The sequence below is a fragment of the Microcaecilia unicolor genome, chromosome 5 (assembly GCF_901765095.1).
Source record: "Microcaecilia unicolor chromosome 5, aMicUni1.1, whole genome shotgun sequence".
NCBI lineage: Eukaryota > Metazoa > Chordata > Amphibia > Gymnophiona > Siphonopidae > Microcaecilia > Microcaecilia unicolor.
Window position 1 is genome coordinate 183,526,982 of NC_044035.1, and position 25,285 is coordinate 183,552,266.

General features: G+C 46.3%; 1 protein-coding gene across 1 annotated transcript in view; it reads right to left on the reverse strand.

Moving 5' to 3' along the window:
* The window catches only part of VRK3 (VRK serine/threonine kinase 3), a 321,038-nt gene that overhangs the window by 56,582 nt on the left and 239,171 nt on the right, over positions 1 to 25,285 (reverse strand). Inside the window, 1 exon segment of the mRNA XM_030203653.1 lies at positions 14,403 to 14,520. Coding sequence (XP_030059513.1) covers positions 14,403 to 14,520 — 118 coding nt within the window.

Sequence of the window (25,285 nt, forward strand, 5' to 3'; positions counted from 1 at the left end):
TGGACTTTGATCCTGGGGAACTGAGTTCGATTCCCACTGCAGCTCCTTGTGACTCTGGGCAAGTCACTTAACCCTCCATTGCCCATGGTACAAAATAAGCACCTGAATATATGTAAACCACTTTGAATGTAGTTGTAAAAACCACAGAAAGGCAGTATATCAAGTCCCATTTCCTTTATACCAAAGGCTGTAAGAACTTTTACAACTGTGAACTTGCCCCAGGATTGTACCTCTCCTTGAAAGCTCAGGACCTCATTCAACCTGGAAAAAAAAATATGACAGCACCTATTGAGTTTTGTAGTGCCTCGGTGTGGCTAGACCCGATTCCCCAAGCATTACTACTATATACCCTCCCTCCCTTCCCTACCTGTCCCCCATCCCTTTTAGCTCTCACCATGACTATTACCCTCTTATTAAAGAGGAATAGGGAAATCAATGAGAATTTGCTATTGGGAGATCTCCTGCTTTCTGCGTTTTTGTAACAAGTACTAAGATTGCATTTACAACATTCTAGGTACATCAAACCTACATAGTAACGTAATAAATGACAGCAGATAAAGACCTGTACGGTCCATCCAGTCTGCTCAACAAGATAAAGCTCATTTTACATGGTATGCGATACTTTATATGTATACCAGAGTTTGATTTCTTCTTGCCAATCTCAGGGCACAGACCATAGCAGTCTGCCCAGCACTCTTCTTGTACTAAAAGTTCTGAAGTTAATATCAAAGCCCCTTAAAATTTACATTCAAGTCCATCCATATGTAATCAGTCACGATCAGGGCGTAGACCGTAGAAGTCTGCCCAGCACCGGCTTTGCTTCCCAGCTACCGGCGTTGCCACCCAATCTCCGCTAAGATTCCGTGGATCCATTCCTTCTAAACAGGATTCCTTTGTGTTTATCCCACGCACGTTTGAATTCCATTACCGTTTTCATCTCCACCACCTCCTGCAGGAGGGCATTCCACGTATCCACACCCTCTCTGTGAAAAAATACTTCCTGACATTACTCCTAAGTCTGCCCCCCCCCCCCCCCCCCAAGAGAAGTTGGACGATCTTAAAAATAGATCTAGGAGAGATAACCTACAAATAGTAGGTTTCCCAGAGACAGTGCCCAAAACTTTCTTGTGCGCCATCTTGGAAACCTGGTTATTGACCCAATTCCCAGAAGCCATCTATTTTGGACAATCTATTTTCAAGATCGTCCAACATTCACTTTTGTTACTGAAACCTTTTTATCTTCAAGCGCTTATTCCAACTTCAAATATAAAACTCATTTAACGCGTTCTCACACCACTCAAGTTCTAAAGTTCGATGCAAATCGTGCCAACCAGTGTTGCTTGCACACCAATGCTCTTTTCGGGTTTAAGTGGTCTTGGTTTCTGCCTCCATTAGCTACTTGCCCAATTGCCTTCTTTACTTCCAAAACCTAGTCCAACATAATTCCTGTGAACGCTTTGTAGTGCTCAAGTTCCAATGAACATGCACTGGGCACTCTCATCAAGCAATGCCCACTGAATTCAGCCAGTCCTGAGCTGCCTTGGGTGAATGATAGGCTGTCTATGACCCAGTGTGTAAGATCTTTAATGTGGCTGGGTACTGTAACTGAAATTTGATTTTCCTTTCTACCAAAGTGGTGTACAACAGAGAAAATTCTCTGTGCCTGGCTGATAGGGAGGCCGAATAGTCTGGAAAAAGTCTAATCACTGTGCTATCATAGCGTACCTCCTCTTGCCGCAATCTGTAGAGCCTTAGCACTGCGGCCTCGTGTGGGTGCCTGTGGAACTTGACCAGGATCATTCGGGGTCTGTTGTCTCCTAGATGTTGCCCAACTTGGTGTGTGTGTTCCAATTTTATTGGCGACCCTCCACTGGCTTCTGGGAATTGGGTCAATAACCAGGTTTTCAAGTTGGAACACAAGAAAGCTTCAAGCGCTGTCTCTGGGAAACCCACTATTTGTAGATTATATCTCCTAGAAGATCTATTTTCAAGATCATCCAACTTCTCTTATACCTGGATCAAGACTTTTAGGGGCCCTTTTACTAAGCTGCATAAGTGCCTATGTGCACATCAATTCTGAGTTATTGCCCGGCAACTGTGTGGCCCGGGTGGTAATTTCATTTTTTATGCGTGTCCACTATGTGCACTGGAAAATATTTGGCGCGCGGGCGGTAATTAGCATTTGAACGCATGTTGACCATTACCACCTGGTTAATGCATGAGACCTTACTGCTAAGTCAATAGCTGGCAGTAAGGTCTCAGACCCAAAATGGACGCACACCAATTTTCATTTTGCTGCATGTCCATTTTTGGCCAAAAAAAAAAAGGCATTTATTACAGGTGCACTAAAAAATGATTCTGCGTGCGCCAAAACATGCACCTACACTACCGCGGGTCATTTTTCAGTGCACCGTAGTACAGTACATAAGTATTGCCATACTGGGAAAGACCAAAGGTCCATTAAGCCCAGCATCCTGTTTCCAACAGTGGCCAATCCAGGTCACAAATACCTGGCAAGATCCCAAAAGTACAAAACATTTTACACTGCTTATCCCAGAAATAGTGGATTTTCCCCAAGTCCATTTAATAATGGTCTATGGACTTTTCCTTTAGGAAGCCGTCCAAACCTTTTTTTAAACTCCGCTAAGCTAACCACCTTTACCACATTCTCTGGCAACGAATTCCAGAGATTAATTACACGTTGAGTGAAGAAACATTTTCTCCGATTCATTTTAAATTTACTACATTGTAGCTTCATTGCATGCCCCCCTAGTCCTAATATTTTTGGAAAGCGTGAACAGATGCTTCACATCTACCTGTTCAACTCCACTCATTATTTTATAGACCTCTATCATATCTCCCCTCAGCCGCCTTTTCTCCAAGCTGAATAGCCCTAGCCGCTTTAGCCTTTCCTCATAGGGAAGTCATCCCATTCCCTTTATCAATTTTCGTCACCCTTCTCTGCACCTTTTCTAATTCCACTATGATGCGGTGACCAGAATTAAACACAATATTCGAGGTGTGGTCGCACCATGGAGCGATACAAAGGCATTATAACATCCTCATTTTTGTTTTCCATTCCTTTCCTAATAATACCTAACATTCTATTTGCTTTCTTAGCCGCAGCAGCACACTGAGCAGAAGGTTTCAATGTATCATCAACGACGACACCTAGATCCCTTTCTTGGTCTGTGACTCCTAACGTGGAACTTTGCATGACGTAGCTATAATTCAGGTTCCTCTTTCCCACATGAATCACTTTGCACTTGCTCACATTAAACGTCATCTGCCATTTAGACGCCCAGTCTCCCAGTCTCATAAGGTCCTCTTGTAATTTTTCACAATCCTCCTGCGATTTAATGACTTTGAATAACTTTGTCTCATCAGCAAATTTAATTACCTCACTAGTTACTCCTATCTCTAGGTCATTTATAAATATGTTAAAAAGCAGCGGTCCCAGCACAGACCCCTGGGGAACCCCACTAACTACCCTTCTCCATTGAGAATACTGACCATTTAACCCTACTCTCTGTTTTCTATCTTTTAACCAGTTTTTAATCCACAATAGAACACTACCTCCTATCCCTTGACTCTCCAATTTCCTCTGGAGTCCTTCATGAGGTACTTTGTCAAACGCCTTCTGGAAATCCAGATACACAATATCAACCGGCTCACCTTTATCCACATACTTGTTCACCCCTTCAAAGAAATGTAGTAGATTGGTGAGGCAAGATTTCCCTTCACTAAATCCATGTTGACTTTGTCTCATGAATCCATGCTTTTGAATATGCTCTGTAAGTTTGTTCTTTTTTTTTTATTGAAATTTTCGCAAATGCATCTTGACAACCAACTGCACATTTACATATTGCTTTGACATCATTCTATTCCTATCCCCAACTTTAACCTTCCCTCCCTATCCCAGTGGTGAATGAATCTGTTCCTTATATTGTTCATAAAGTGTCCAAATTTTGTTAAAGACTAGCATGGACCCTCTTCGCATAGCTGTTAGTTTTGACATTTGATAAAGGTGCTCCACTTTCCTATTTACCGCCTGAAGTGATGGTGGTTCCACTTGCCTCCAGGCACGAGCCAGCCCCAGTTGTGCCGCTACAAAATATTGAATCGCCAGCCTATGTTGCCAGCTAGGTATTGCCACTGGTCTAAAGTGTAATAGGCAGTGTTCTGCCCCCCATTGGTATGTCCTCTGTAGAACTTTATTAACCAGTTGTATTACAGTTTTCCAATACATTTCAACTTTCTCGCAGGACCACCAAATGTGATAGAATGTGCCTCTGTGGCCACACTCCCGCCAGCATTGCCCTGACACTTCTGGGTACAGCTTTTGTAGCCGGTCAGGGGTGTAGTACCACCAATAGAGCATTTTAAAACCATTTTCATTCACCGTTTGTGCTAGGGATGGTTTAAGCAAATATTTGTAGTTCCCCTTCCAAACTATTTCTGGATAGGTGGTTTGTAGCACCTCCTCCCACTTCGCTTGATATAGTACCTGAGGATTTGTCCGTCCCAGCAGGGCCAAGTATATTCGGGTTATCCCTCCCCTGCCTCCTCCTCTATTGACCGCTAATTCAAGGGCTGTTACAGCTAGGTCTAATTCATCCTGCGCTTTCTTCTTAAGGAAGCTACGCAGGTTGCAGTAGTAGGTAAGGTCTCTCTCTACCAGGCCATATTCCTCCTGAAGGTCTGTAAAGTGTATCATTTCCCCATCTTTCCATAATTAACCCAACTTACGCAACCCTGCTTGGGCCCATGTATCGAACACCTTTTCCGATCTCCCCAATGGGAACCCCTTTGCCCATCGTATTGCTGTTTGCCGATAATACCGCCTCTCCGGAAACATGCGCCTTCTCAATTGATACCATGTCCACATTGGGTGCTTCAACCCTAGGAGCATCTTTTTAATTATGGGCACCAACTCATCTCCTGGTATCCACAGAATATCCTCTATTTCTCGCCTACCTAGCCATGCTCTCTCCCAATGAAGCCATTTCTTGGATGCCCCAGGGGCCCACTCTGCCAGGACGCGAATCTGGGCCGCCTGATAATACAGATAAAAATTAGGGACTCCCATTCCTCCTCTCTCCCATGTTTGAAACATCATGGATCGCCTCACTCTTGGCAGGCATTTCCTCCATATATATGTAAACATTTTGCGATTAAGTTTTGCAAAGAAACTAGTAGGAATTGGTATCGGGATTGCCATGAATAGATATAATAATTTTGGGAGCAACATCATCTTAATAGCATGTATGCGCCCTTTCCAAGATACATTAAGACCTTCCCATCTATCTAACTCTCTAAATAGTTATTTTGCTTTCTGGGGGAAGTTAGCTGCAAAGAGCCCCCCCCAGCTGCGGCGTTATCTGAATACCCAAATATTTAATAGTCTTGTTCGCCCAAACAAAGGGGAACTCTGTCCGAAGAGCCGACAGCTCCGTGGGAGGCACTGTAAGATTTAGAAAAGTTGATTTCTCCAAGTTGGGCTTAAATCCTGATAGTTGCCCGTATTGTGTGAGGTGTTCTATTACCCGTTTTACCGATGTGTCAGGCTTCGTGATTGTCAGCAATATGTCATCGGCAAACAGCATTAGTTTATGTTCCCTCCAGCCTCTCACCACTCCTTTTACCTCCCCATCTTTCCTAAGCATACATGCTAAAGGTTCTAAGGATAGGGCAAAAAGAAGTGGAGACATTGCACACCCCTGTCTAGTCCCACGCTGAAGTTTAAATGTTCTTGTGTACATCCCATTAATTTTTAATGTTGCCAATGGGGCCTGATACAATAGCTGTAGCCATCTCAGGAACTTCCCTTCTATCCCTATCCGCTGTAATACTGTGAACAGAAATGACCAGTCCACACGATCGAATGCTTTTTCTGCATCAATCAAAAGCAGTATCGCTGGGGTCTGGTCATCTCTCGCCTGTTGGATAACATGCATCAGGCACCTGATATTATCAAATGTCTGGCGTCCCGCTATGGACCCCGCCTGATCCTCATGCACTATACCCGGTATCTGTTTTTGTAATCTACGGGCCAGGATTTTTGTGAACATCTTGTAATCCACGTTCAGGAGTGAGATTGGCCTGTAACAGCTGCATAACTGTAGGTTTTTCCCTGGCTTTAGTAATAGGGTTATTGCGGCCAGTCTCCAGGTGTAAGGTAGTTCCTGTGAGTCAGATAATGCATTAAACACTCTTTGTAAAACTGGTGCTAGGTGTTTACTGTACAGTTTATAAAATCTGGTGGGGAACCCATCTGGACCTGGTGCTTTGCCGCTCGCCATATCTGTTATGGCCCACATGATTTCCTCTAATGAGATGGGGCAGACAACTGTTCAGATCCCCCCCTCCCCACCCCCGGTAGATCTTCCTCTCGCAGGTATTGCTCCATTCCCTCTGCCTCCGGAGCATGTTCTGATCCATAGAGGGTAGTATAATAATCAAGGAATGCCTCTTGCACTTGCTCCACCTGTGTGACAATGCCTCCCTCTGCTGTTTGTATACCTCCTATATGGTTTTGCTGTGCTAACTTTTTAAGTTTGCACGCTAGCAATCTGCCTGCCTTATCTCCAAATTCAAAATATTCTTGTTGTGTTATTTGTAGTTTGGCAGCCAGGTCCGCCAGTTGTAGCTCGTTAAGTTCTGATCTCAGGTCATTTATTTTTACCTGTCCCCGGGTGTCTTTGGGATCTTTTTTATGTTCCTGTTCCAATCTCAGTAGCTCCGCTCTGGTGCTATCTTCCTGCTCTACTCGTGTCTTAGCTATGTGTGCTCCCAGTGCAATTAGTTGTCCTCGAAGGACTGCTTTGAGACTCTCCCACAGATGCTCCGGGAGGATCTCTCCCACGTCGTTAAATTTGAGGTATTCCTCGATGTATTTTTCTATCACTGGAATATTTTTAGTATCCAGTAGGATTGCCTCATTTAGTCTCCAATATCGTGTGCCCACCTGCCGAATTCCCGTGTATAATTCTAAAACCATCGGAGCATGATCACACCAGGTGCGTGGTTCAATGTGGGTCTCATTCACCTTGTCTGCAATTGTCACATCTCCCATCCACCCATCTATTCTGGAATATGATCCATACTTGGAAGAAAAGTAAGTATAATCTTTCTCCTGCCCATGTTTAGCCCGCCATAGGTCCATCAGTCCCCACCTTGCCAGAAGTCCCTTCAATCTTTTCCGATCTAGTTTAGCATACACTGCCTGGTCCGTGGAGTTATCTAACGGGGGGTGTATCGTGACATTAAAGTCTCCTCCTAGCAGTAGGTGACCTTGTTGATGTCTTTGCAATTGCTGTTCTACTTTCTCTATAAACATTCCCTGTCCTGTGTTTGGTGCATATAGGTTCACAATTGTGTATTGAACATTAAACAGTGAGATTAATACCATCAAAAATCTACCTTCTTTATCTGTTATGGTACGGTGAACCTGCCATGGGAGTGACCCCGACAGCGCTATCAATACCCCTCTCTGATTTGAATTATCTATACTCGATGAGAACAATATAGTGGGGTATCGCCTATGACTCACCAGCTTTTCATGACACTTTTTCAGGTGCGTCTCCTGCAGGAGCACCATGTCAGCTCGCAGGCGTACCATTTCTTTAAATGCTAACTGGCGCTTCATAGGCGAGTTGAGGCCCCGCACATTAAAAGTTACACACTTGAACACCTTATCGCCCAATGCCACATAAACAGTCTACTATATATCCACCACCAGTTCCCCTTATCCCCTCTCCCCCCCTCCCTCTCTTCCCAATAACCTGAAATAACATGCCCCTCTCTCCCTTAGGGGCATGTCTATAAGGATGTGGACTTCCGTTCCCGCATTCGATACCAGCCTGCTCAGTTACTCTAGGCCTTAGTCTTATGCTGAAAAAAATTCCGCTTGGCCCAGTTTTCTATATTGGCAGTTCTTTATACACAGGTTCTATATTCCAAAGTGGGGTGCTTTTTTCATGGGCCTTTTCCAGCAGTCAATGTATGATCCAATGCCTGTCTTCTCAGCCGTCCTCGCCCCTGCGATACTAGCTGCCATTTCTGCTTGTTCTGTCTCAGGGGGCCTGTCGATTGTCGTGCTGAGGTCGCTGTTCCCGCCTTTTCCTGTCCCAAAAACTCTTGGGCCTCCTCAGGCGAAATCACACGACGCTGCTTGCCCTCTTTGTAAAACACTAGGGCAAACGGGTGTTGCCATTTATATTTGATCCCCTCTTCTCGGAGCTTCTCCATTAGTGGGCGCAGTGCTCCTCATCTCTTTAAGGTGGTGGTCGCTAGATCCTGGAACAGTTTAATGGGGTATGTCTCCCATATGATAGGGCTAGCCGCTCTCACTTGGCGCATAACCTCTTCTTTGATTTTAAACTCTGTGAAGCAGGCCACTATATCTTTGGGCACATTGGCCTTTCTTGATCCTAGTGCCCGGTGTGCGCGCTCTATTCGTATTGTTTCTGGCGCTATTATGTGGTCCGGGGTAGAGAGGAGGTGGGCCGCTATATCCTGTACTACCTTCTCGCAGTTGTTAAATTCTGGTATCTCTGGCAGGCCCCGCACCCGGATATTGGATCGCCGACTTCTGTTTTCAAGGTCTTCCACCTTGTCCGTGAGAAATCTCATGTCTGATTGTTGGTCTGCAATTTGTTGTTCTATCATTGTCAGAGTTTCTGCATTGACTCGGTTCCACAGGTCCTTAATCTCTTCTCTTAGGTCCGCATTTAGTTGTGCAAAATCTCGCCGCATCTCTTTGATTTCCTTTTTTATGTCCAGCAACCATGTGCTCAGCTGCTCCCATTTATCTGTCGGTACCTCGCTCTCACTATTCTCTTCATGTGCTCTCTGGTCGCTTGGAGATCGCGGGCCTGAGGAGTTCCCCTTGCCGCTCTGATCACCAGCCTGTTTTCCTCCCACGTGTTCGTGTTGACGGAATGCAAAGGCAGTTAAATCCGCTGTCTTGGGCTTCGAATTCGCCATCTTTGGAATCGTGTTTCTTTCACTGCCCACTCTGCTGCTCACCCTTCGTTTCGGGCCTCGGTGACTTTACTTTCTAGCTAATTTTCGGGCTGGTAATCGGGAGCTCTGTTTTCAGATCGCCATTGCGGATCGTGACGTCACCGGAAGTCCTGTAATTTTGTTCTTAATAATAGTCTCTACCATTTTGCCCAGCACCGATATCAGACTCACCGGCCTATACATTTCCTGGATCTCCTCTGGAACCTTTCTTAAAGGACCCTTCAGTCTTGTCAGGTCTGTAGAATGCACGCTGGCAACGTCCTCAACCTCAGACATTCCAACTCCCCTGTTCGCCAAGCCAATTCTGAGGTCACCTGCAACATGCCACTAATTTGCTCTGATAATTGATTAAACCTAGCGTCCAGGGCCTCTACCACCGCTGCCGTGATTTCGGGGATCAGCTCTCCTGGGCTGGCTGGGAGGGAGGTGGCTAGGGCGCCATGTTTGGATCTGGGCTGAGTGAATGATGTTGCTCTTTTTGCTGTGGTTTCGCCATCATTCTGATTCCTGAGTGAGTTAAGTATCTGTCCATACAGTTCTGCTCTCCGGCAGCCCCGCTGCAAGTTGGCGCTCACAGCATCTTGTGACCATTAAATTATAAAATCGTTGCTTCCGCTATTTTTCCAGAAGAGCCACATCCCATTATCAATGGGTCCATAGATCCTAAGTGAATCCACTTCGAAGGTCTTTTAACTATAGAAACATCTGTATTGGTAACTATGCAATTAGAAAAAGCCCTCACAATCTGTAATTTCTGTGTGAATCTGAATAAATCTATCCTAGTTTGAAAGGCATTATACCTTGTAGTGGGGACAAAAGAGAGTCCCTCACATTTTTCCCTTCTTTTCTTTTTTACTTCTCTGTTTTTCTTCTTTCCTTCCCCCCTTATTGTCTTTTTTTCTTTTTGTTTTCCTCTTTATTTCCCCTCTCTTTTTTCTCTTCACCCTCCCCCTTTATTCCTTTTTCTCCCCCTTTCCTTTCCCCTTCTCCATACACTCCCCCTTTCTTCCCCTCCCCCTTTTCATTTCCTCTTCCCAGTTCTTTTTTCCACCCCTTATCTTTCTCCCATTGTTTTCCTCCTTTTTTTCCACTTTGTTCTCTTCCCCTCTTCTTTGTCTTGCTTTCCTCTATTCTTCTTCCCCCTTTCTCTTCCTCCCACTTTTCTATTCCCTGTCCCTTCCAACCTTTTTCTTCTCTTTTTCCTTCCCCCATTTCCCCTTCCTCGGTTTTCTTTTCTTTCTTCCCCCTCCTCTTCTTCTTCCTCCCTTCTTTCCTTCCCCTTCCCCCTGTTTTCCCATCTTCCCTGCCCTTCCACCATTTTCCCCTCCCTTCTCCCTCTCCCTTTTTCATACCACTTTCTCTGTACCTTTTTCCCCTTTTATCTCCTTTTTAGTTTTTTTCATCTTTTCTTCCCTTTTTCTTTCTTTTTCACTTTTTCCCTTCTTTTTCTTTCTTTCTTTTCTGTCTCATTTTACTTTTAAGTAAGGATCAAGACTCTCCACTTGGGCTTGCTAATCCTTTATCTCATATGCTTGGCACCTTCCTTTGTACTTTAGTTTGCACATTAGTTTTATCTTGACATGATTGCCTTCAGTGTAGTTCTTTAGAACTTGTTTAGATCCACTGCTTTTTATTCACTTTTTATAATTTATTTTATCTTTTGTTTTAGATTTCCTTTTTATGACCAGTGCTCTTTTTTGTACTTCAGTCTTCAGTAGTGTTTTACTTCCATTTATACCTTCCCTTTTTTTTTTTTACATTTAACTTAATTGCGCCTGTCCACTTTGAGGCTAATACATTATGTATAAAAGGGGTTTTAAATATGCAGATGTTGTGAAACGTTTCCATTTGTTACTGTGCCGCAGTTGGTGGTAGCCTTTTGACTCTCATTTTGATTCTCACTGACAACATGGTAAGTGTTCGTTACCTTTCTTTTGCATGCTCATTTTTATTTCAGTTTTTCTCTGGTTTCCTGTGCTGATTATGTTTTTATTCTCAGCAGTTTTGATTTTCATTTAGGCTCCTGTTTACATAGCTGCACTAGCGGCTGGTGGTGAAGTACTTTGAATGGGCTGTGTCAGCATTGCCGCGTGGCTTGGGGGGGGGGGGGGTCCGTTTTAGTAAGATGCGCTGAAAAATGGGCTGCGCTAGTGTAGGCGCGTGTTTTACATAGTAACATAGTAGATGACTGCAGAAAAAGACCTGCACGGTCCATCCAGTCTGCCCAACAAGACAAACTCATATGTACTACTTTTTGTGTATACCCTACCTTGATTTGTACCTGTCCTCTTCAGGGCACAGACTGGATAAGTCTGCCCAGCACTATGCCTGCCTCCCAACCACCAGCCCCGCCTCCCACCACCGGCTCTGGCACAGACCGTATAAGTCTACCCAGCACTATCCCCGCCTCCCAACCACCAGCCCCGCCTCCCACCACCGGCTCTGGCACAGACCGTATAAGTCTGCCCAGCACTATCCTTGCCTCCCAACCACCATTCCCAGGATTCCTTTATGTTTATCCCAAGCATGTTTGAATTCCGTTACCGTTTTCATTTCCACCACCTCCCACGGGAGGGCATTCCAAGCATCCACTACTCTCTCCGTGAAAAAATACTTCCTGACATTTTTCTTGAGTCTGCCCCCCTTCAATCACATTTCATGTCCTCTCGTTCTACCACCTTCGCATCTCCGGAAAAGGTTCATTTGCGGATTAATATATCTTTCAAATATTTGAACGTCTGTATTCACCCCTGTTTCTCCTTTCCTCCAGAGTATACATGTTTTGGATGCATGCAGATCATTTTTTCAGCGCGCCTGTAAAAAAGGCCTTTTTAAAATTTTTTTGAAAATGGACATGCAGCAAAATAAAAATTGGCGCATGTCCACTTTAGGTCTGAGACCCTACCACCAGCCATTGACTTAGCGGTACGGTCTCACACGTTAACCGTGTGGTAATCGTCTACGCGTGTAGAATGACAATTACCGCCCGTTTTAAGCTGCACGCCAGAAAATAAAAATTATTTTGGCGCGTGTAAAAAATGAAATTACTGCAAGGGCCATGTGGTAACTCTGAATTGACACGCGCCTACGTGGCTTAGTAAAAGGGCCCCTTAATAAACAGAAGGGTTAGTGATCCCCCGCTTTCAAATTGTAACGTCCAACTTTTTCCGTTAATTTACAGCCTGCATCATCATAATCTTATTTTTGTTTTTTAAGTTCCTTCATTTAGTATGCTTTTCACACCATTATGATTAACTGGAATCCAGCCATATACAAGAGTTTATTTTATTAAGCAATTGTTTCATCTCTCTCTCTTTTTTTTTTTTGAATTTTTGAAGTTCCTCCTTTAATTGTTGTTGTTTTTTGGTTCCTGTTCTGTGTCCAGTGCTTTCCAGGGTCATTTCTAGTTGTTAACACAAGTATACATTTGTTTTCTAGTTGGATGTTCTTCTTTTCCTGTGGCATTACCTCAGCAATATACACAGTTGGCACAGTTCCTATTTATTTGATATGTACGATAAACATTGTGTCCATGTTCTACAGGTTGGTTACAGTCCTCTTGTGGTGGCATAATTGCTATTTTATGTTCTGTTTCCATGCTTTTAATGTATTTAGCCCTGAATTTTATATACATATAAATGTAAAGATATATTTAATTTGTTTACATTTTTATATACATATATAATCATTTTATATTCATTGTAATATTTATATTATATACTATGGGGCTCATTTTCAAAAGAGAAAAACGTCCAAAAAGTGACACAAGTCTGTATTTGGACGTTTATCTCATAAAAATGTCCAAATCAGTATTTTCGAAACCTCATTTTAGACATTTTTCTCTGAAGTCCGTCAGGACGTCTAAATCTCAAGGAGGCGTGCCAGGGGCATGTTCAAGGTGGGACTTAGGCGTTCTTAAGACTGTGTCTTTCAGCCATAATGGAACAAAACAAAAACATCCAGGACTAAGACATTTTGAGCTAGACCTTTTATAATGAATAGCCGCAGTGGGAATTGAACCCACTACCCCAGGATCAAAGTCCGTAAGGGCATTTTTTTGTGTGGAGTGGAGGAGTAGCCTAGTGGTTAGTACAGTGGACTTTGATCCTCCGGGGGTAGTGGGTTCAATTCCCACTGCAGCTATTCATTATAAAGGGTCTAGCTCAAAACGTCTTAGTCCTGGATGTTTTTGTTTTGTACCATTATGGATGAAGACACAGTCTTAAGAACGCCCAAGTCCCACCGTGTACATGCCCCTGGCACGCCTCCTTGAGATTTAGATGTCCTTCTGATGAACTTCAGAGAAAAACGTCTAAAAAGAGGTTTCGAAAATAATGATTTCGACGTTTTTGTGAGATAAACATCCAAATACAGACATGTCACTTTATGGACCAAAAAAAACCCCCGTCCAAATCACAAAATGGCCAAATCACAAGGCGTCCATAGTACTTTCGACCACAAAACATAGACGTCTATCTTTTTCGAAAATGACCTTCTTTCCTGTTCAGAATTTGGACGTTGTTGTAAAACGTCCAAATTCTGATTTAGACATTCTATCAAAAGTGCTCCTCCATATATTTTATTGATTGGTACTGGACTGTTTGTTATCCATGTTCCTTTTACTGGAATCATACACAATCTCAATTTAACTAAGACACTAATAATTGTTTCCTATTCCATTTATCTGCATTATTGAATATACGTATATTGTTTTTTTCATGGATTTTGTATTTACATATACCTTTTTATGTCTTCTCATCAGAAGTTTGTTATATTTGTAATACTGATTTACAGTCATACTGATGTAGTGCTTATGAGGTAAGTAAATAATTATTTATATTTTATTTCTTATGTACAGTGTTTTGTGATCCCTGAGGTAGGCAGTTTTATCCGTCGAAACACGGTCCCGTTTTGGGTCCTATCTTGGTGCTTTGTTCAATAAAGACTGCTTTTGCATCAATCCACCCACAGTAAGTCAATGAGTTATCCCCTACTTCTTCCTTTGTCTCTAAGTTAATAGTGGGCAAAGACGTGACTACTATTTAGGGGGTCCGATTTGCCCTCTAAACTTAGTCGGCCAGCACTTGAACATTCAGAATATAGCTGGTTAGTCGCTATGCACTAAATGCTCATTTTCAGCAGCAATAACTAGCCTGTACACCGCCTTGAGTGAATTCTTTCAAAAAGGCGGTAAATAAATCCTAATAAATAAATAAGCACTATTTAACTGGCCAGGAGCCATTCCTGGCCTGTTAAATAGCTCTTGCAGCTGCTGGCCTGTTTCAATGAATCTCTGGTCATAAACAGCAAAAAGCTCAACAACTTGGGACATATACCCATAGGTTCAGTGAAGCTACTTTATGAGGAGGACTGACCTTTCCTTATGATTCATGACAGCAGTGACATTAATCTCCTCATTCCATGGCAATGAGCCATGCAGCCATTTCAGCATACAGTAACCCAAAGTCTCCAGATCACTCCGACGTGAAGGTGCTACAGTAAGATTAAAAAAAAAAGGATGACAACAGAACTTTTGGAAGCTACAACGCAATGACTGCTTTGTAATATAACCCATGGTATCCTAGTATTTCTGCTTGGTCATAATATCACAAACAAAAAAATCAAAATCAACAAAATGAACCCCATTATAAATGGTATTAAGACACCGTGGAATGTGCCTTACCTTAATAATAAAGAACATTTTTGAAAAGGGATGAGGAACAGCATTACTAAAGTTAAAAATGAATGTTTTATTAAGGAAATGTCTAACTAATAAATAAACTATAACAGGAATAGCTGCTAAACTGCAAAAAAATCACTAGTATTACCACAAATCTAAACAAGTCTCTTTATTGAAAAACCAATGAGGCCATGTTTCATCCTCAGGATGTATCAAGGGTGAAATATTCCAAACAGACAAAATTATTCCGTAATACTGGAACCACTTAAAAGCTGTTCAAACTCATTATCAGTTCCACCTCCACTCACTGCTTAGCAGTGTCTATCACACTGCTATATTCATTAATATAGAAATGCAATGAATGCTGTTGAGCAGTGAACAGATGGAACTGACAGTTGAGTCTGAACTTGTTTTAAGTAGTTCCAATACTTGCTAAATTATTTTATCTATTTGGAATCTATGATCTAATTTGCACCCCTTACAGAGTTTAAGGGCAAAATAAGGCCACATTGGGCTTTTAATAAAGAGACGTTTGGATTTGTGGTAAAACTAGTGATTTTTTGCTTCCGACATCTGTATTACCTAGCCCCTTGTGTTCTCTGACTAGCTGCCAAACCAGCCACATCCAGAAACTGTTCTTAACTGGCCAGTTTTTATATGGCTAAGCTGGCTGCTGGCAGACACTGAAAATCAGCACCTGAAAAATCTGTATAGAAACATAAAAACATGGTGGCAGATAAAGGCCAAATGGCCCATTCAGTCTGCCTATCCTTAGTGACCACTAACTCCTCCTTTTCCTAAGAGATCCCACGTGCCTGTCCCACATTTTCTTAAATTCTGACTCAGCCCTTGTCTTCATGACCTTCATCGGGAGGTCATTCCACGCATTCACCACCCTTTCTGTGAAGGGAACGGTACAATATAGGGGTGTTTCTGTGTATGAAAGAAGAGCAGAACCTGGGGGTAATTGTGTCTGATGATCTTAAGGTGGACAAACAGGTAGAAAAGGTAACGGTAAAAGCCAGAAGGATGCTTGGGTGCATAAGGAGAGGGATGACCAGCAGGAAAAAAAAAAGAGTTGATAGTGCCCTGTATAAGTCTCTTGTGAAGCCCCATTTAGAGTACCGTGAAGAATTCTGGAGACCTACAGAAAGATAGAAACAGGATGGAGTCGGTTCAGAAGATGGCTACAAAATTGGTAAGCGGTCTCTGTCATAAAACATATAGAACGTTCAATACAACAATGACCCCCTGCACTCTGGAATAAGCTAAGTACAACCTGCATTTAAATGTATTTCTTCCATCTACAAAAAAAAAAGTTTTTTGTATATTTTAGGAAAGTGGTAGGGAGGAAGGAGTGCAGTGATGTGTTAAGGGTGTCAGCTGTAATATACTGCGCACAAGTTCTGTGATAACGACCCCTCCTACTGAGCACTGTTAGCAATTAAAAAAAACATTGGACACTTGCACTATTTAAATTTTGTCAGAATATTGGTTTCTTTGTATAACGTTTAGCATAAAACATATAGAGACAGGCTTATGAACCTTAACATGTATACACTGGAAGAGTGGCAGGAGAGAGGGGATATGATAAGAAATGTTTAAATGCCTCAGTGGCATCAATGTACAGAAGGTGAGCATTATCTTTTTTTCCCCAGTTGGCTACGATTCTCCCTATGCACTCTAATACTGTATATTTCTGGCTCTATTCGTCACCTTATCACAGTTTCACTACCTATGGATCATCAGACATGCTAACTTGCTAACTTTTTGGTTATGAAAAATTTATACTAAAATTGTCTGTTAGACTGTTTTTTAGCCAATAATAATAATAGAAACAAGTATTCTTAGGGTGCATTACCATATGTATTGTCATATGAATTGCATTTATTCTGCATTAACTAGCTTTAAGTTGTGTAATTTACAGAATTAGTATAGTACATACATTGTACTTCACCTGTGAAGGTATAACAATGTTTTTCTGCTGTTGTACATGTTTTAAAAGTCAATAAAAAGTTTTCTAACAACTGAATAATTTCCTAGAACAGACTAATGCCCTCCACCCAAACAGTCAGGATTTCATACATTGCACAGCATGAAACAGCACTCACTGGCCTAATCACATATATTCAAAGTAATATCAGCCAAGACAAACTTATAGTTTCACTGTCTCTTGATCTATCTGTGGCATTTGATTTGGTTGACCCTGGAATCCTGTTTCATAGATTGCAGAAGACTAGGATAAAGTGGTATTGGAATGGTTTACCTCATACCTTGGCCACAACACTTATACTGTGCTTTGGAAAGATAGCGATCTGTAGGGCTCAGTGGCTAACTGTTCTACAAAGATGCAAAACCCTGCAGTGTCATAAGACACAGCTGCATCAGGTCAAATATTTATATCTCTGCACAAATCTCAGCATCAGAAAACTATCCTATACAATTTTTTTTTAAGGTTGAACAACTTGTTTACAAAGAATACCACTGCATTTGAGTTTACCCCAGAAGACTATGCCCAGTTTATGCTCTGTCGGCCACAGGTCCTTCTTCCTGATGCATCCCGCCTCCTGTGTGAAGTACTTCCTGTTTGGATGCGACAGGAAAAAGGACCTGTGCAGTGAAGCCAAGGAGGTTTCATAGTCTATTAAACCTCCTTGAGTGCAGCAGAGCAGGAGAGGAGACAAATAAGCAGGCCTGGAGGAGAAGCATGTGCGTGCCCGGATGGGGGGGCCTGGAGGGGTGTTTGCCCTGGGCCCAGCTTTGTCTCTCAGCGGCCCTGCCTTTAACTTGCATACGTTTTCAAAAGCTTTTCTCTACTTTATACCCCATCAGGCTCACTTCATGACGATGCTCATGCCCAGCTACTTAAATGGTGTTCAGCTATGCATTCTCCTATATTAATGCATAAATGACAGTTTATCACAGGGCGTTGTTCCACAGTTATAGAAGCAGACTGTGATAAGACCTGTTTGTCCTGTTGCTAACTTATCTTTTTTGGCAAAATTATGTGAGAAAATTGTCCTCTCAAAATTGCTTGGGTTCTGGAACTCCAATACTACCTTTCATCCATATCAGTCTCGGTTATGTGAGGGGCACAGTAATGAAACCGGATTAATTGCTATGGTTAACGACATAATATCTTATCTACATAGCACACAGGATGAGATGTTGATCTAATTAGATCTTAGCTCAGTCTTTGACTTGATAAATTGTACCCTCTTACTATCTTGTAAGAGGGAGACTGGAATCGGGGGCGAGAGGAGCTCTTAATTGGCTGTGCTCCTATTTCTCAGTGTGCACACTGGAAACAGTACTGGACACCGAATTATCAAATCCATATCCTCTGTCTTTTGGGACTCCTCATGAATCTATATTAGCACCCACACTGTATAATATTTCTGTTGAACCTTTGGCTACTTTTATTCAGTCCCTACGGTTTCATATTTATCTTTATGCAGATGATATACAACTTTTGGTTATGAAAACCAAGGCATCTTGAATTTGTGCGACAAATAGTCACTACTATTTTGGAAAAGGGGCGTGGCTTGAGCAGAGTTATGACATCACTTCCTGTGTCATCACCAAACATGAAAGGTTTAGGTTCTGACATCACTTCTAGCGACCTCATTAAAAAGGAAAGGGCTTAGGCAGGAAGTGAACAGGGCTAAGGTAGATCCCCGACTCTGAATGGTTGACAACCCAAGAGTGGGTGCGGCACCTGCCACAATTATGCAAATTAGGCTTGACAAAAGCTAGTTACTCACTGAAGGTGTACATTCATTTTCCTGGTCATGAAGAGAAGTCTGCATAAGTGTACTAGCAGAGGATTAGAGGGCAGCCAGTATGAGTCAAATTCCATGGTTTTATACATATAGAGACTGTTCAGGTAAAGGGTATGATACATACCTGTAGCAGTTGTTCTCCGAGGACAGCAGGCTGATTGTTCTCACGACTGGGTTGACGTCCGCGGCAGCCCCCACCAACCGGAAGAAGCTTCGCGGGACGGTCGGCACGCAGGCCACGCCCACCGCGCATGCGCGGCCGCCTTCCCGCCCGTGCGCGACCGCTCCCGCCAGTTGAATGACAAGCAAGAAAATATGAAACACACAACTCCAAAGGGGAGGAGGGAGGGTAGGTGAGAACAATCAGCCTGCTGTCCTCGGAGAACAACTGCTACAGGTATGTATCATACCCTTTCTCCGAGGACAAGCAGGCTGCTTGTTCTCACGACTGGGGTATCCCTAGCTCTCAGGCTCACTCAAAACAATAACCCAGGTCAATTGAACCTCGCAACGGCGAGGGTACAACAGAAATTGACCTACGAAGAACAACTAACTGAGAGTGCAGCCTGACCAGAATAAATTCGGGTCCTGGAGGGTGGAGTTGGATTTACACCCCAAACAGATTCTGCAACACCGACTGCCCGAACCGACTGTCGCGTCGGGTATCCTGCTGGAGGCAGTAATGAGATGTGAATGTGTGGACAGATGACCACGTCGCAGCCTTGCAGATCTCTTCAATAGTGGCTGACTTCAAGTGGGCCACCGACGCTGCCATGGCTCTGACACTATGAGCCGTGACATGACCCTCAAGAGTCAGCCCAGCCTGGGCGTAAGTGAAGGAAATGCAATCTGCTAGCCAATTGGAGATGGTGCGTTTCCCGACAGCGACCCCTAGTCTGTTAGGGTCGAAAGAAATAAACAATTGGGCGGACTGTCTGTTGGGCTGTGTCCGCTCCAAGTAGAAGGCCAATGCTCTCTTGCAGTCCAATGTGTGCAACTGACGTTCAGCAGGGCGGGTATGCGGCCTGGGGAAGAATGTTGGCAAGACAATTGACTGGTTAAGATGGAACTCCGACACCACCTTCGGCAGGAACTTTGGGTGGGTGCGGAGCACTACTCTGTTGTGATAAAATTTGGTATATGGAGCATGAGCTACTAAGGCTTGAAGCTCACTGACCCTACGAGCGGAAGTAACTGCCACCAAGAAAATGACCTTCCATGTCAAGTACTTCAGATGGCAGGTATTCAGTGGCTCAAAAGGAGGTTTCATCAGCTGGGTGAGGACGATGTTGAGATCCCATGACACAGTAGGAGGCTTGATAGGGGGCTTTGACAAAAGCAAACCTCTCATGAATCGAACGACTAAAGGCTCTCCAGAGATGGCTTTACCCTCCACACGATAATGGTAAGCACTAATCGCACTAAGGTGATTCCTTACTGAGTTGGTCTTGAGGCCAGACTCCGATAAGTGCAGAAGGTATTCAAGCAGGTTTTGTGCAGGACAAGAACGAGGTTCTAGGGCCTTGCTCTCACACCAACCGACAAACCTCCTCCACTTGAAAAAGTAACTCTTTTTAGTGGAATCCTTCCTAGAGGCAAGCAAGACCCGGGAGACACCCTCAGACAGACCCAACGCAGCGAAGTCTACGACCTCAACATCCAGGCCGTGAGAGCCAGGGATTGAAGGTTGGGGTGCAGCAACGCTCCGTCGTTCTGCGAGATGAGAGTCGGAAAACACTCCAATCTCCACGGTTCTTCGGAGGACAACTCCAGAAGAAGAGGGAACCAGATCTGACGGGGCCAAAAGGGCGCTATCAGAATCATGGTGCCGCGGTCTTGCTTGAGCTTGAGTAAGGTCTTCCCCACCAAAGGTATGGGAGGATAAGCATACAGGAGGCCGGTCCCCCAATGAAGGAGAAAGGCATCTGACGCTAGCCTGCCGTGTGTCTGAAGTCTGGAACAGAACAGAGGCAGCTTGTGATTGGTCTGAGAGGCGAAAAGATCCACCGAGGGGGTGCCCCACTCTCGGAAGATCTTGCGTACCACTCTGGAATGGAGCGACCACTCGTGCGGTTGCATGACTCTGCTCAGTCTGTCGGCCAGACTGTTGTTTACGCCTGCCAGGTATGTGGCTTGGAGAAGCATGCTGTGCTGGCATGCCCAGCGCCACATCCCGACGGCTTCCTGACACAGGGGGCGAGATCCGGTGCCCCCCTGCTTGTTGACGTAATACATTGCAACCTGATTGTCTGTCCGAATTTGGATAATTTGGTAGGACAGCCGATCTCTGAAAGCCTTCAGTGCATTCCAGATCGCTCGGAGCTCCAGGAGGTTGATCTGCAGATCCTTTTCCTGGAGGGACCACAGACCCTGGGTGTGAAGCCCATCGACATGGGCTCCCCACCCCAGGCGAGATGCATCCGTCGTCAGCACTTTCGTGGGCTGCGGAATTTGGAATGGACGTCCCAGGGTCAAATTGGTCCGCATGGTCCACCAGAGCAGTGAAGTGCGGCAACTGGTGGAGAGGCGGATGACATCCTCTAGATTCCCGGTGGCTTGGAACCACTGGGAAGCTAGGGTCCATTGAGCAGATCTCATGTGAAGACGAGCCATGGGAGTCACATGAACTGTGGAGGCCATATGACCCAGAAGTCTCAACATCCGCCGAGCTGTGATCTGCTGAGACGCTCTGGTCTGCGAAGCCAGGGCCAAGAGATTGGTGGCCCTCGCTTCGGGAAGGTAGGCCTGAGCCGTCTGGGAATTCAGCAGCGCTCCTATGAATTCCAGAGACTGAGTTGGCTGGAGATGGGACTTTGGGTAATTTATCACAAACCCCAGCAGCTCCAGAAGTTGAATAGTGCACTGCATGGACCGGAGGGCTCCTGCCTCCGAGGTGTTCTTGACCAGCCAATCGTCGAGATATGGGAACACGTGCACCCCCAGCTTGCGTAGGTAGGCCGCTACCACCACGAGGCACTTTGTAAACACTTGTGGGGCAGAGGCGAGCCCAAAGGGCAGCACACAATACTGAAAGTGCCGTGCGCCCAGGCGGAATCTGAGATACTGTCTGTGAGCTGGCAGTATCGGGATGTGAGTGTATGCGTCCTTTAAATCCAGGGAACATAGCCAATCGTTTTTCTGAATCATTGGCAGAAGGGTGCCCAAGGAAAGCATCCTGAACTTTTCTTTGACCAGGAATTTGTTCAGGCCTCTCAGGTCTAGGATGGGACGCATCCCCCCTGTTTTCTTTTCCACAAGGAAGTACCTGGAATAGAATCCCTGCCCTTCCTGCCCGGGTGGTACGGGCTCGACCGCATTGGCGCTGAGAAGGGCGGAGAGTTCCTCTGCAAGTACCTGCTTGTGATGGGAGCTGAAAGACTGAGCTCCCGGAGGACAATTTGGAGGCAGGGAGGCCAAATTCAGGGCGTATCCGTACCGCACTATTTGGAGAACCCACTGGTCGGAGGTTATGAGAGGCCACCTTTGGTGAAAGAATTTTAACCTCCCTCCGACCGGCAGGTCGTCCGGTACGGGCACTTGTAGGGCGGCTATGTTCCCATGGATCCAGTCAAAAGCCCGTCCCCGGCTTTTGCTGTGGAGGCGCAGGGGGCTGCTTAGGCGCACGCTGTTGACGGGAACGAGCGCGCTGGGGCTGTCCCTGTGCCTGACGAGGCCTTCGGGCCGGCTGGTTGTACCTACGCTTCGCAAAAGAATAGGGTGCAGCCTGCCGAGCCCGGGAAAAACGCCCGCCCGCGGGGGCGGGTGCTGAAGGCGCCCGGTGGGAGAGCTTGTCGAGAGCGGTTTCCCGCTGATGCAGTTGGTCAACCATCTGCTCGACCTTCTCGCCAAAAATATTATCCCCCCGGCAAGGGACGTCAGCCAGTCTCTGCTGGGTGCGGTTGTCCAGGTCAGAGGCACGCAGCCATGAGAGCCTACGCATCACCATACCTTGGGCCGCAGCACGAGATGCCACGTCACAGGTGTCAAAAATCCCCCTGGACAGGAACTTTCTGCACGCCTTCAGCTGCCTGACCACCTCCTGATAAGGCCTGGACTGCTCCGGCGGGAGCTTATCGACCAGGTCCGCCAGTTGTTGCACATTGGTCCGCATGTGGATGCTCATATAGAGCAGGTAAGATTGGATGCGGGTCACGAGCATGGAGGATTGGTAGGCCTTCCTCCCAAATGAGTCCAGAGTGCGAGACTCCCGCCCCGGGGGCGCCGAGGCGGTATCCCTCGAACTCCGTGCCCTCTTGAGAGCAGAATCCACGACCGCTGAGTCATGGGGCAACTGGGGCCGCATGAGCTCTGGGTCAGAGTGGATCCTGTACTGGGACTCTGCTTTCTTGGGAATGGTGGGGTTAGTTAGTGGTCGCACCCAGTTCCGAAGCAGCGTCTCCTTCAGGACATTGTGCAGCGGTACCGTGGAGGACTCTCTAGGTGGTGATGGATAGTCGAGGACCTCGAGCATCTCGGCCCTCGGCTCTTCCACAGAGACCACGGGAAAGGGAATGCTTATAGACATATCCCGCACAAAGGAGGCAAAGGAGAGACTCTCAGGAGGTGAGAGCTTCCTCTCCGGTGACGGCGTGGGGTCCGAGGGAAGGCCCGTAGACTCCTCTGAGGAGAAATATCTCGGGTCCTCCTCTTCCCCCCACGAGTCCTCATCCTCGGTATCGGACATTAGCTCATGTAGCTGAGTCCGGTACCGGGCCCGGCTCGACGTCGAGGCACCGAGGTCTCAGTGTCGTCGAGCGGTGGACTCCCGCGCCGGCGGGGACGGAGCTCCCTCCATCGACGTCGACGGGGATTCCACCTGCGTGGCGGTCGAGACCGGCACCGCAAGCGGCGGCGGTGTCGACAGCCCCGGCGCCGGGCTAGAGCTCGCCGGCGCCACAGTCATCGGCGCCGGGGGCGCAAGCACCCCCGACGCCGGCACAGCCTGGCGCATCAGCCCTTCCAGGATCCCCGGAAGGATGGCTCTGAGGCACTCGTCCAGGCCCGCTGCCGGGAAAGGCGGTGGGGCCGGTAAGGGTGTCGGTGCCAGAAGCTGCTGGGGGCCAGGAGACGGCACCGAGGTGCCGGAACCCCGACGCGTCGGTACCTCCACCACCGACGGAGATCTCTCCTCTCTGCGATGACGCTTCGGCGTCGACTCCTCTTCAGGGTGCACCGAGGGCTCCCGGTGACGGCGCTTCTTATCTTTTTTCCGGTGCACGTCACCGGCGCCGGAGGGCATGGAGGAGGAGGAGGTCGATCCCCCTCGGTCTCGAGGTACCGGGTCCGACAGGGTTCGGTCCCGTGGCTCACGAGCTGAGGGAGTGACCGGGGCCGACTGCCCACGCGGCCTCTCAACCCCACTCTCACCGGCGGACCGGCGGGCCGATGGGACCTGTTCTCCTGGGGTCGCTGCCATCGGTGCCGATGTCTCGGGCAACGATACCGGTACCGAAGACCCGGCCTTCGATACCGATGCCGTCGAGGTCGACGTCGAGGGGCCGGCGCAAGTTCCAAAAAGACGGTCCCGCAGAACTTGCCTCGCAACCTGAGTCCGTTTCCGGAGACCGAGACACAGCGCGCACGACTTGAGATTGTGCTCCGGCCCGAGGCACTGGAGGCACCAAGCGTGGGTGTCGGTCTGCGAGATCGGCCGGCCGCAGCGACCACACTTTTTAAATCCACTCGGGACCTTCGAGGACATCGACGGAAAAATCGCGTCGGCGAAGTCAAAGTCGGCAATGGTGGCTAAAATCACACCACGAAAAAATTAGCCGACCGAGCGGCCACTAGGCCACAACGAGGCGTCCCCGCTAGAAGCGAGGGAAAAGGGGAGCGCGTGCTCCACACGCGCGAAAATCTTTTTTTTTTTTTTTTTTTTTTTACAATGCAAAGAAAGAAAAGAAAGAGGAAACCGAACGGGAATCCAAAGCAACGATCCGCGTAAACGCGGTCGAAAAATCCGGCGGCTGAACGGAGAGAGAGGCAATTGCACAACTCTCTCCAGTCGCGGAAAAAAAGTAACTGGCGGGAGCGGTCGCGCACGGGCGGGAAGGCGGCCGCGCATGCGCGGTGGGCGTGGCCTGCGTGCCGACCGTCCCGCGAAGCTTCTTCCGGTTGGTGGGGGCTGCCGCGGACGTCAACCCAGTCGTGAGAACAAGCAGCCTGCTTGTCCTCGGAGAACTTTTGGAGTTACCCAGAAAAACCTTTACATTTCAAAATTCTCCCCCACTGACTGGATTAAGTTGGTTGTACATAATTTATCCAGTTAAGAAAAGAAAATGCTTTGGGCATTCCAAGGGTTTAGCTGGATATTTGTGAATATGAATACCAGCACTATCTTGCCAAACTTAACCGGGTTAAGTCTGGACACCAAAACAGCTGACCTAAAGTTATCTAGGTTAAGTGTATCTGGGTAACTTTAATCAGTTATATTCAGTGGTTGGACTTAATTGGTTAAGACCACTAAATATCCCAGGACCGGCTCAACCTATGGAGCAGGTGAAACGCTGGCCCAAGGCACCGGTGATAAAGGTGGCCAAAATCCTAGTCTGGTCTAGAGGGATAGGTGCCAGACTGGGATTTTGGCCCCCTTTATCATCAGCATCTGAGCCAGTGCTTCACCTGATCCAGGAGGGGGAGATGAGAGAGAGGGGGGAAATGCTGCATAACAGGTAAAAGGGGGGGGGGGGGGGGGGGGTGAAAGGAGAGAGATACCAGATTGCAAAGGAGGGGTGGCAGAAATGCAAAAGTTGGCTCAGGGCACCAGAGCCCTTTGAGCTGGCCCTGAAATATCTAC